The 13,376-nt window shown below is 36.7% G+C and overlaps 1 protein-coding gene and 1 long non-coding RNA gene across 2 annotated transcripts in view; one reads left to right on the top strand and one right to left on the bottom strand.

Annotated features, from left to right (window-relative positions):
• LOC128868102 (uncharacterized) overlaps window positions 1–13,376 on the bottom strand; it is a 47,421-nt gene that overhangs the window by 13,884 nt on the left and 20,161 nt on the right. The window contains exons 2-3 of the long non-coding RNA XR_008455064.1: window positions 2,138–2,304; window positions 1,813–2,060 (exon numbers count right to left, since the gene is read on the bottom strand). This is a non-coding gene — a long non-coding RNA (uncharacterized LOC128868102). The remainder of the gene's footprint in view (window positions 1–1,812; window positions 2,061–2,137; window positions 2,305–13,376) is intronic.
• The window catches only part of LOC128868091 (maternal protein pumilio-like), a 198,677-nt gene that overhangs the window by 5,544 nt on the left and 179,757 nt on the right, over window positions 1–13,376 (top strand). Inside the window, exon 2 of the mRNA XM_054109826.1 lies at window positions 8,269–9,195. Within this exon, the coding sequence (XP_053965801.1) occupies window positions 8,269–9,195 (927 nt within the window). The remainder of the gene's footprint in view (window positions 1–8,268; window positions 9,196–13,376) is intronic.

The following is a 13,376-nucleotide window of genomic DNA, read 5'->3' on the forward strand; positions in this document are numbered from 1 at the left end:
GGCGCACTCGCGTATCGGCACCCACGTCACTGTTGACAGTTATAATTTTGAGGTTGTAAAAGACTTCGTCTATTTAGGAACCAGCATTAACACCGATAACAATGTCAGCCTTGAAATCCAACGTAGAATCTCTCTTGCCAACAAGTGCTACTTTGGACTAAGTAGGCAACTGAGCAGTAAAGTCCTCTCTCGACGAACAAAACTAACACTCTACAAGACTCTCATCATGCCCGTCCTAACGTATGGCGCAGAAGCTTGGACGATGACAACATCCGATGAAGCGACGCTTGGAGTGTTCGAGAGAAAGATTCTGCGTAAGATTTTTGGACCTTTGCACGTTGGCAACGGCGAATATCGCAGACGATGGAACGATGAGCTGTATGAGCTTTACGACGACATAGACATAGCGCAGCGAATAAAGATCCAGCGGCTACGTTGGCTGGGTCATGTCGTCCGAATGGATACAAACGCTCCGGCTTTGAAAGTATTCGATGCGGTACCAGCTGGTGGTAGCAGAGGAAGAGGGCGGCCTCCTCTGCGTTGGAAAGATCAGGTGGAGAAGGACTTGGCTTCACTTGGTGTGTCCAACTGGCGCCGGTTAGCACGAGAAAGAAACGACTGGCGCGCTTTGTTAAACTCCGCCAAAATCGCGTAAGCGGTTATAGCGCCAATTAAGAAGAAGAAGGATGTCTTTCGCTTAGTTCCAACTCTACTCTGACACTCCAAACGATCATCCTGGTTCTTGTTTCTGAGTAAATCCAAATTTTCTCGTCATCCAGCGAAATTCGTTCTTTTTTAATGAAAAGAATCGATTTTTGAGCAGCAGTTAATTACTTATATTTAGCGCACATTTTTCCGTCTCCAAATTTAATGCACGATTTCTCACAGACTCCTAAAATAAATCTATTTTTTTGTCAATATTTTGCTCCCCAATTTCAAATAAAAGCACTTGCGCAGACTCCAATATAAATTTAAATTGACTAGAATCGCTATAACTACAGTTGAAATGCATATTTACACGAAAAGATTCACTGGTAAGGTTTGCGTGGCCACGAGTGTATGTCCATATGTATCTTTGTCCGGTGTCTTTTACTCACTCACCTACACACAGTCTCGTCTATTTATTTAAAAGCAGCATTTGGTTGCTTGTGTGCGTCTGTTTTTGTATGTTGTTAGGCTCTGCGAAAAATCAACAATTTTCACAGCATTTTGCGACGACTGGAAATGTGCCAGGAAAATTAGTGCAAAAGCGAAAAAAACACATAAAACAAAAGAGAACAACAAAACTCGAAGGAAACAACTGTGAGCGCATAGCCGAACGAGCACCAAGCATATAAACTTAATAGAAGAAAAAAAAAACAAAAAAATAGCTACAATAAAAAATGGCAAATAGTTGGATTGGGGAAAATCTTTTTTTAATCAGTATCATTCCTAAAATTGAGGTGTTGGCACCTACTATATATTAAACATATCCATGTATGTATGTGTGTATGTATGTAGCAATATTACTTTTGCTCAATCGCCGCACTTCGCCACCTTTTTCTGCTGAAAGTAGCCAGTAAAGTTGGCGGGCTTGCATTGCTACCTCGGATATTTGCCGGCGCCGGTGACTGTTCGTGGACCGCTTGGGGTCTGCTTGGCAGCAAGTAAGTTGCATACTTTTAGTTCATTATGATTTTCTCCCTTTTATCTTTTATGTACTTCTTAAATGAGCAGTGTCGCCGCCAAGTTGTGAAGTGAAGCATTGCATATGACTCCTAGTGTGGTTAGTAAGGCAAGGGGGGGAAAAATTGAAATAGGAAGAAATCATACCTAAAAATCCACCTGACTGCTGTATGTGCCTGCTCATCTGAGTTTAGACTTAGCAAAAGACTGTCGTCGTCGTCGTCGTCACCGCCATCGCCGTCGCCGTCTCGACTACCAAAAGACTCACTGCTGCTGCTGCATTGACTCGCATGTCCAGAGGCACAATGACGCCAAATGAGTTAACTACCTGCTCCTCCCATTCTCGGTGCTGGCTGGTTTCTTCCTCTTGATTATAAGTTTTGTTCTCAACATTACTAAAATTATACATTTATATAAAGTTGTGTGCGTGCGTGCTTAATGTTTCTGCTTGCTTTCTGTGGATTATGCATACTTGCGCCGATGTAGTTGCACTTGCTATGTTGCAGTGTGTGTTGGGTTTATATACAGTAAGTTGTGTAAATGGCATCCTCTGCTTTATTTTGCTGTACTCTCTACGCAGAGCAGGAAAAGAGGCTCTTGCGTGATCTGTTTTGATAATAAACTTTTGAAGTCTAAAATCTGAAATTGGAGTTGATATAATTTAGTTTAAAGTTCTTATATGTTTATTTAATTTATATTTTATGAATTAGCCGAGCCATTTTGCTTCGCAAGAAAAATTCTTAAATATTTTTATTTAATTTCTTCTACCACACGAGGTGTGGTTATTTATCATTCTTTTCTTTTCTTATTTTATTTTATTTTTTTATTCTTGTTTTTAATTTTTTTATTCTTATTTCGACTAGTTTGTTTTATTTATTATCTATTTAGTTTTTTCGTTTTTACTTTACTTTGTTTTTTTATTTAATATTATTATTATTTTTTTTTTTTGTTTTTGTTTGTTTTTTACATTTTCATTGCTTTTATTTTTATTTTTTTACTTTATTTTATTTTCTTACTTAATTTGTTTTTTACTTAATTTTTTGTAATTTGGTTGGTTGGTTGGTTTTAAATTTTTTTTTTAATATTTTTAATTTTTTTTACTGCATTGTATTTTCATTGGTTTTTATTTTTACCTTTTTACTTTATTTTATTTTTTTACTTAATTTTTTTATTTACTTAATATTTTACTTAATTTTTTGCTTTATTTTTTTGTTGTTTTTTTTTTTGTTTTTTTTTTTGTTTTGGTTTTTGTCTTGTTTTTTTACTGCATTTTCATTGTTTTTATTTTTATCTTTTAACCTTATTTTATTTTCTCACTTCCCAGCCAAGCGTTCCAAGGTATTTTTTGACAGGTTGAGCAACATGCGGCCGAGCGTTGTCATGTTGCAAAATAACCTTGTCGTGCCTTTTTACCGTTTCCGGCCGTTTTTCTTTCAATGCCCGGCTTAAACGCATCAATTGCAGTCGGTAACGATCCCCCGTGATTGTTTCGCCCGGTTGGAGCAGCTCAAAATATACGACGCCGACCTGATCCCACCAAATGCAGAGCATGATTTTCTTGTCGTGAATATTCTGCTTGGCCGTCGACGTTGATGCGTGGCCAGGCAAACCCCATGATTTTTTGCGTTTTGGGTTATCGTAGTGGATCCATTTTTCGTCGCCAGTCACCACCCGATGCAAAAAACCCTTCCGATTTTGTCGCTCGATCAGCAATTCGCACGTAAAAAGTCGCCGTTCGACGTCGCGCAGCTTCAACTCGTACGGGACCCAATGTCCTTGCTTTTGGATCATTCCCATCGCTTTTAGACGCTTGCAAACGGTTGATTTATCAACGCCCAATGATTCAGCAAGCTCTTCTTGGGTTTGGCACGAGTCCTCGTTTACCAATTCCCCCAATTCCACGTCCTCGAACTTTTTGGGCTGGCCAAGACGCTCCTTGTCTTCGGTGTGAAAATCACCACTTTTGAATCGTCGAAACCAGTACTCACATGTTGAAATCGACGGAGTATGGTCTGGGTAGGCCTCCTGCAGCAATTCACGGGCTTGGGATGTATTTTTTTTCAAATTGAAGCAGAAAAGCAAAGCTTCCCGCAAATTGCGTTTCGACGGCACGAAAGTTGACATACAGTATTGACATGACAGTATTGCCAACGCGATAAAGTGATAAATAGCGCCATCTGTGTGTCACCTTTAAAACTAATTCAACCTCCCAATAATATTTTACTTAATTTTTTGTTTTATTTTTTTTTTGTTTTTTTTTTTTGTTTTGGTTTTTGTCTTGTTTTTTTACTGCATTTTCATTGTTTTTATTTTTATCTTTTAACCTTATTTTATTTTCTCACTTAATTTTTTTATTTAATTTTTTTTAATTTTAGCTTTATTTTTTTTTATTGTTTTTAATTTAATTATTTTTTTTTGTAATTTTTTTTTTTTTTTCTTTTTTGTTTTTTTTTTAATATTTTTTTTGTTTTTTTTTTAATATTTTTTTTGTTTTTTTTTTAATATTTTTTTTAATTTTGTTGTTTATTGTTTTAGCTTTTTTTACCTTATTTGTTTTTTTTTTTCGTTTCCGCGCGGATTAATCAGCAGCTGTTGTTGTTGTAGCAGGATAAACAATCCCCATACTTACATACGGGGAATGCTGCTGGAGTGACAGTCCTTGGCCGGATATAAATCCGGGTCGTTTCGGTAACGTAGAACCGACTGTCGTGGACACGATTAATCAGCAGCTCGAAGCGTTTGGTATAGCATGAAGAAAATCTTACGCAGTTTGAAAGGACATTACGTCGTCTCTGTAAGATTACGTTCGCAGTGCTTGGACCGAACTTCATTGTTCGTTTTAATGCATTCTTCACCAAAATATGTGACCTGTTCATTAGCTGGCTTATGTGCCGAAGTGATTTTAATTGTTTAGTTTTTGGAAATCAGTTGGACTTTTTCATGGCTACAGTGTGGTTTATGACTCAACTTATGAAGAAAATGTTTAATAAAAAACTGTAATTTGAAATTTCTAACTAACTTAGTTCAAATTTACAATAATTTGCTGATTCATATGCTTTTTACCGTTAGTATTGGCGCGGCCACTACAAACAAATTCGAAGAAATAATAAAGAACAACAAATTTTGAAATTTAACCGAATTTATAATTATATACTTTTAAAAAACACCCTGTACCTCAAAAAATTACTGTACATAATTGCATCGAAATTCACCGATTGGCTTATCTATTGTTTTCTGCTTTCCATTTTTCACATATTTTCTTTATTTTGGTTTTCTTTTCTGAAATTGTAACGACTTGTAATTTTCATTAGTTGCGTTTCCTCAATTCGCTTTCCGGCAGTATCTCGCACCCTTCCCCATCAGTGAACATGTCTTTACTCCCCTCTTCTGTAGCAAAATGCAAAAAGGAGCAGAAAGCGGAAGATGACTGACGGTGGTTGCTAAAGCGAAAAAATGGGGCAGACTATAAGAGAAGGAAGCGCCAACAAACGTGAATATGTCTCGAATACTTGGCAATGCTGAAATTGAAATAAATTTATTTACATACATACCTACATACACTTGTGGTCGCAATAATAACAGCGTGACATATTGGAAAGTTTTGACCATGTTTTATTAATTTTTAGTCAGTTTTTTTTAGTTTGTTTTTATTATATTTTTTTTTCTTTTATTTTTTTATTTTAATTTTATTCGTTTTATTTTACTTTAACTTTTTTTATTTTTTATAATTTTTTAACTTTTATTTTCTTATTTTTTATTTATTTATATTTTTTATTTAAAACAAGTTTTTTTCTTTAATTTTTTTTGTAATTTTGTTTTTAATTTTTATACTTTAGTTTTGATTTTTTTATTGTTTTTTTATAATTTTTTTTTATTTATTTAATTTAATTTTGTTTTTGTTTTTGTTTTAATTTAAAAATTTTAATTTTTTATTTTTTTTATTTATTTTACTCTTAATTTTTATTTTTTGTATGTTTTTTATTTTTTATTTTTTAATTTTTTAAATCTTTTTATTGTACTTTTTTATAATCCTTATGTTATTTTTTATTTATTTAAAAAAAAATTAATTTAATTTTTTTTTGTATTCTTTTTAATTTTATATTTGTGTATATTTTTTTTTTCTTATTTATAATGTTTTTATTTTATTTATTTTTTTAATTTTTTATTATTATACAATATAAAAATATACATACCACAACAAAAACGGTAAACCTGAAACTGTACGAAATTTAAAAAATACAACAAATTTTCCTAAAAATTTAAACCTTTCCATAAAACGAATGCTCAACAATTTTTATTTGGCGGGAATACAGCACCGCCAGCAAAAACAAAAGAAACCAAATACAACATTTAAAACTCAACGACAAAGTTTTACTCTGTTGTACTTAAATTCAAGATAATAAAAACCTGCATGTTTAAAATTTTTCTAAGAATTGCATTTCAATGCATATTTTTTTTAACAAACCTTGAAGTTATATAGCTTTTTTATATATATAATAAAATTTACATAAACAAATATATAATCTAAACTTTGCAATATGGCACGCTGCTATTATTGTGAACACAGGTGTACATGCGTGAGTATTTTTCTTCAAAAACGTTAACACCACACAGTAGACCAGCCGAGTAACATGGTGAGTCAGTACGTCTGACAAAAATAAAAAAAAAAAACATTTTTTATGTTCAGTTGCTAGCCGCCAATCGTCCCTCCATCTGGTCGCCAAACTGGCGACAATAAAAATTATATTGTATTTTTGTTTAGTTTTGATTTCACAACTAGACATCTCCGGTAGGTGGTAAACAAGTTTCTGTAGTAGCTTTATTTTTCTTCTTCTTCCGTTACGTGGCTGCTTATTTGGCTGATGATCTCCCCCCCTTTGAAGGCATTGCAATTTTCGGGTATCGTCCATATGGAATTCCTTGCTGCTGTTGTCACTTAAGGAAAGTGATTTTGTTGTTGTGCGTGGACAAACCGCAATGGCTAAATACGACGACATTCCATAGCGCACGTGCATGTGTGTGTGTGTCTTCGAGCAGCTCTTTGCTATTTTCCATTAAATCAGCTTCTTATCTTAAACATCTCTTATCGTATCCATACATTTTATAGGACTTTTAATGAGGTATGACGAGTGTCCAGACAATTTTCACAGTTATTCGAACTTTCAAATGTTTGGTGGTGTGAAACAATCAATGTATTTGCATTTGTTTGCGTGTGTAAGGTGGCGATTGCTGTCTGCCATAAAGTCTCCCGCACAGCGTCATTGAGTGCGTGGAGACGACTCGACTATTCGCGTATTAGCCTCAGACCTTGGCATTTATTGGATAAAAATATTGTCACAGACAAGCTGGCAGATAGTCAGCGAAAGCTCAACAAGAGCAAAAACAAAAAGAAACGATTTTCCGGGTTAGAAAAAAAATTGTATGCAAACAACAGCGTTTGTTTTTACTTTTAAATCGAATAAACATACTCGTAAATGGTTGAAAATAAAGCGAAGCTGGTCAGTATGTTTGCTATAGGGTGACTTTATAAGAATAATAGAAAAATAAATTGAAATAAAAGATATCAAATTGATTCTGGCTCTATTTTGAAGTTTTATTCATGCCTTTACTCAAATGCCCGCTCCGACCTCGTTGTCATTGCTGTGTCAGCACAATTTTTGCCTTGCCGTGAGATGTTTCAGTTACCAAATTTATGATTCAAAACTTCGAGCGTTGTTTTGTTGGAGACAGGGCATGACAAACATGTTTACGGATGGTTCGAGGTAGGACGGAAGGTTTGGTTGGTGGGGGGAGTATGCTGCGAGGAGCTCCCCATCAAGCTCAAATTTACGCTTCCGGACCCCTATAGTGTTTTCCAATAGGAGTCAGGCGAAATTAAGTACACAGTAGATTGGTTTGCTTACTTCTGGAATTGCAGTAAAGGACGTAAATATCTACTCTGACAGCCACAACTAGGCCCTTGGGCTCGTTGTTTGTGCGTTCGAAATTAGTCGGGGGAAATGCCTGGCTTGTCGATTGCATCCGAATACTTCTATATTAGGCTCATTTGGGTGTTCCCGCTCACTGCGGCAGAGAGGGAAACTGCTGGTTTGGTGAGTTGGCTAGGCAGAGGACCCTGGAGATGGTTTCATCGCAAAATATTAGGATTGTGGTTCCTTTCAGAACCTTTGGTTTGCTCCTGGAAAGGCGTCAACTCAGCGAACGCTGGGTTAGTACGCCAACGTGGAAAGTTGGGAGATCGTTCTGGCCAAGGGTAGATCGGAGGCGCTCGAGGGCCCTCCTAAGGCTAACAAAGCCGCAGTTCTCGAATTTGGTACGCATCCTTACCTGTCCGGGGGATTGCTTCTGCAGAAGCTTTCTGGAGGACGCGGTGGAATCATATCAGAGCCTTTTTCTCAGCTGCCGTGCTCTCGTCTCTATTAATTTATATTTAACTGTATGGCGATTTGGGATTATTGGTTTCACCACCCTATTAGGATTTTTTGCCATAACAACCGATTTTAGACTATCCTCATGTAATGATGAATGAATTCTATATATCGAAATTACATAAACAATTTACAATCATGTACTTCAAATATCTCCTCGCTTGTCTCATTGCAGAATCCGGACAAATGGAAATATAATCCGCCACCACCAATGAATCCGGGCAATGCCACACCCGGTGGGCCACCTGGCAGCGGTCCGGGCACTATCGGCCCCATTGGCATGAGTGCAGGTATCGGCAGCATCGGAACGAATGGTGGTCTACATCCCTCGCTTAGTGGACCCTCCCAAATGGGCGTTGGACAAATGGGCGTAGGCGGTAGTAGCGCAGCCGCAGCCGCTGCCGGCATGGCTGCCATGCACACAGCTGCTGTGGTGAAGCATAATCATATGATGTCGCAGGTGGTTGCCGCCCAGCAACAACATCAACAACAGCAGCAGCAGCAACAACAGCAACCGCCACATCCGGCACATCAACAGCCAGGACCACAACAGCAGCAACAACAACAGCAGCAGCAGCAACAACAAACGCAACAACATGGCGGCGGCGGAGGTGGTCAACAGATGACACTTTCACACTCACAGCAGCAGCAGCAACAACATCAACAGCAACAACAACAACAACAGCAGCAGCAGCAACAGCAACATGGGCCGCCACACCCTTCCCAAATGGGATCACATCAGCAATTCGGCTCGAATTTACTCAATCATGCCATGAATAATCCAGCAGCTGCCGCAGCGGCTGCCGCCATTGCTGCTAGCATGCAACCAACTCATATGCAGATACCAACCGCTATGCAAGCAGGCAATTGCAATATGTATGATCACCCTGGCGTACATCCTGGAGTTGGCATGAACGGTGTGCCCAAGCCACCTGGTCCACCGGGACCACCTGGCGGACCCGGCGAGTTAGTGTATTTCGGTGGTCAGCCACCAAATGCAGCTGCAGCTGCTGCTGCCGCCGCCATGGGCATGTTGCCGCAAAATCACTTCATGAATAATGCTGCCGCGGCAGCTGCAGCCGCAAATCGTAATGCAGCAGCGGTGAGTCATTTACCATATTTTTTTTCTTTTCATTCTATCTCTCAATTTAATACATTACATCGCATGGTATGTTAGATAGCAGAGTTTAGATGCATAACAAAATGCAACAAGAACTGTTAACATACCGATTTTAAATTGGTATGTGTGTGTGTGATGTAAGAAGAGAGAGAGAGAGAGAGATATATACATAACTTTTTATAGTTAAACTAGCAGTTTTGCGAACTTAATTGGCTTTTATATGTTTTATGATCGCGATAAGCGTGCTTGGTATCGATGTTTATGAGCAGTATCTATATGTTAAGTGCTGCTGTTATAAAATATTTATGGACATATATTGGTAGGTAATCTGTGCTATTGAAGAAAATTTATGAGGCTCAAATATATTGCAATCGGAGTTTAGAGAAGCGTTTGCTACTTTGCTGCCTGATAAATGCAGATCGTTTATCAACTGAATTATTTATGTTTGACTGTTGTTGTTTTTTAGCAAAACAATTTGTGAATCTTCTTAGTATGGAACGTAGTTAATGTTATTGTTTGCGGTTCGTCAAATGCCGAGAGAGAATACAATAAAAATGTTTCATTAATGTATGGAGCGTGCTGGGGGTGGAGAAAAGAGATAAGAGATATAGAGGGGAACACGTTTTTTTTTGTTTGGTACCACATTGTTCTTTAGAGTTTACTAGATCGGATGGTTTGTTGGCACATATGTATGTACGTATGTACCACTGTTGTTCGGCTGACTACCATTTAACCACAAATGCTCAACGGCTCGGTGGCTTGCTCTTGAGAGAATAGCAGCATCCGTTAGATATGTCGGTTGAGAGGTTCAGACGAATAAATAAAACAATAAACAAATAGCGCAATTTGGTGTTGAGGATTTCATGCTCACAGACATGGCGAATCCACACACATACAATGTACTAAATGAATGATCACACAGCAAACCTTGACTTGCGCTAGCGCCACCTGGCTCACATTTTGTTTTTTTTTCTACAACCTTAATGTTGCCTTTGATTTTTTTTGTTAACCTGTTTAACCTTAAAGGTGATTTATTTTAAAATTATCTTTTTTTTTTGTTGTTAATTTATAAATTTAGTTTTAACATTCTAATCTGATTTGATGAATTCGGGCATATTTGCGACCTGATGAGAAATGCATAAATAATGAAAATACCTAAAACTCAAATAAGACGAAGAAGGTGGTTTTACTAAGCAAAAATACCTCCATTTGTGCACCCATTATGCAAGCAATTTCTGTCAATAACGATTTTTTTTATTTTTTTCATTTAACATTTTTTTGTTTTAATTTTTTTCATTTTATTGCAAAAAAAGAATGAACTGCTGCGAAATAATATGCAACGTTGTAGATATTTGTGGCCGTACACTGCTTGCCATTAAACAAATAATGAGCAACGCCATAAAATCAGCACTTCACTGGCGCTTTCAAATGTGAAAATGATTGTTGTTGTTTTTGATTTTCGTTTTTGTTGTGTTTTGATTTTTGTTGTTACTGTTGTTGTTGATGAAAATCATTGTTATAACAACATAGACATTCTCCATAAATGTGAATTCTGCTGAAGTGACAGTCTCGGGCCGGATACAAATCTGGGTTTAAACGTGTGAAGGTCGTGTCATTCCCTTCTTTCATATGATTCCCACGTTCATGACATTTCAATTTAAGAGATTGCAAATCCCATGCAATTCGATTATCGTTTGCATTCATCATCAAAAGGTCTCAATTTTCTAGTTTAGATTAGAAACGAATTCAAGATTGCAATTTTTAGGGCCAGTTTTCGATCACAAGCATACTATGTTCGGTGTGCACTGTTATATTATCCTCGCTGTTAAATTATTTGAGCGAATGTGGTCACTAACCATGCCCACCTCTTTTATGACGAAAACATTGAAAGTGCCTTAATAATTCATAGAGCCTTGCGGAACCTGAAATTAAAATATTTAGTTTAAACAGTGAATGCCTGATTGAACTTGATCTGGTAATTATTACAAAAAAAAAAAAAAAAATCAACGTGTGAAAATTACATACCTTTAAATTTAACAAATTCAATTACTTTGAGACACTTAATAATTATGAATGTTAATTGGTTGCCGATTCAGCATTTATTACATTCATTTTAATTGGTGACATACATTTTTTTTTCGAAATGCAGCAAAAATATTCAATCCCGAACCCGATGCTAATCCCGCATTATCCTGATATTAATTTTTTTTAGATAGAAACACATCATTATGGTTTCTATCGAAAATGCCGTAGATGTTCATAAGACTTAAAACAACTGGTACAAAAGCGTATTTTTAAGGGGGTTTTCTAGTGTAGAGGCATGAATTTCGCCCGGTTTTTGAAGGAAAAGGAAACAAAAATTCTTACTATCCATTTGTTTTATCTTTTGTTTATTGACTACTAGCAAACCCCGCCCGCTTCGCTGGGCACACTAAAATAGAATAGATATGGTTTAGAACAGAAAAGATATGGTTTTCATACTATTTATTTCTTTATTCTTTATTCAAGCGCTTTGGCATAAACAATATTTTTTGTTTTTCTATTTGTGTTTGAGTAAATATATAATGCTGTTGGCTTCCCAACACGTGAACAGCCAACGTATAGTTGACCATGGGTGAATACTGGTTCTTCTAAATTCATCCCGCATATTTCTAAAGTTTGCCCTTGTGATTTATTGATAGTTATTGCAAATGCTAAACGAATGGGCAGTTGCAAACACTTGAACCCTAGTCATCAATAGCTATGAAAATTACCCCGTATTAAAGCACTTATCGACAGCTTTCATTTGATGCCCATATTGTACATACACAACCAAAGCTTACCCGGGTCCACGTTTTGACCTATATCTCGAGACCCCAGTCACGGAGCGGCATGAAAAATACTCTGAACTAAAGCATTCACCAACAACTTCCATTTGATACCCATATTGTACATACACATTCTAGGCTCCACGTTGTGGTCTCTATCTCGAGACTCTAGTCACGGAGCTGCATGAAAAATACTCTGAACTAAAGCATTCACCAACAGCTTCGATCTGATATTCATATTGTACAAACACATTCTAGGCTCTACGTTTTGGTCTCTATCTCGAGACCCTAGTCACGGAGCTGCATGAAAAATACTCTGAACTAAAGCATTCACCAACAGCTTCGATCTGATATTCATATTGTACAAACACATTCTAGGCTCTACGTTTTGGTCTCTATCTCGAGACCCTAGTCACGGAGCGGCATGAAAAATACTCTGAACTAAAGCATTCGCCAACAGCTTCCATTTGATACCCATATTGTACATACACATCCGAAGGTTACCCGGGTCCACGTTTTGACCTATATCTCGAGACCCCAGTCACGGAGCGGCATGAAAAATACTCTGAACTATAGCGAGCCCTATCCACCAATAGGTATCCTAACTATACGTAAACCATCTTCAATACCTACTTAACAATGTGTGTAAGTTTGGTTTAATTCGGTGCAAAGACACGGCCGGTTAGCGAACACACACAAAAAGTTGACTTTATCTTATTTTTATAAGATTAATTATTACGTTAAAAACTAACCCAAAAAAAATTAAAATTGACAAAATTATGCGCAGTCAAATTAGGGGGTCCAAAAAAAAGAGGGTGTCCTGGCGTGCATGATGGCAACCCTCCTGGTGATCTGAAAAATAAATGCTAAATGGACTCTTAATTATTATAGATGCTGCTATCGAATGAGCCTTGGACAAGTTAAACTTTTTTTCACAATATGCCGGCTGTTTGAAAAAACATTTTTGTTTTACATATTTTCCAACAATTCTTATTTTTGTTTTTAATTCTAAATGAAAAGTTATAGTTTTGAGCTAGGGTCATCCGATGAGGGAATGTCTAAAGAACATCCTCTCCAAATTTGAAGTAAATCGCTCGATTATAACTCGAGATATCCTTAGCGCCAGCTCGAAAAAAGTAGTTTTAAGAAAAAAGTTGAGCTGAAGCGATCGAACCAAAAAGGCTATAACTCATGAAATAATAGGAGTTTTAAAAAATCATCTTAATAACATATTCTTAAATGTCTAAACTTTGAAAATATGCAGCAAAAAAATTTCGCTTTTTTCAAAATTCTACACTAGAATATCCTCTTAATAGCCACACTTCATATACCCCTTGCAGTCACCTCGAATACCCA

This window comes from Anastrepha ludens, chromosome 2, assembly GCF_028408465.1.
Source record: "Anastrepha ludens isolate Willacy chromosome 2, idAnaLude1.1, whole genome shotgun sequence".
Lineage (NCBI taxonomy): Eukaryota > Metazoa > Arthropoda > Insecta > Diptera > Tephritidae > Anastrepha > Anastrepha ludens.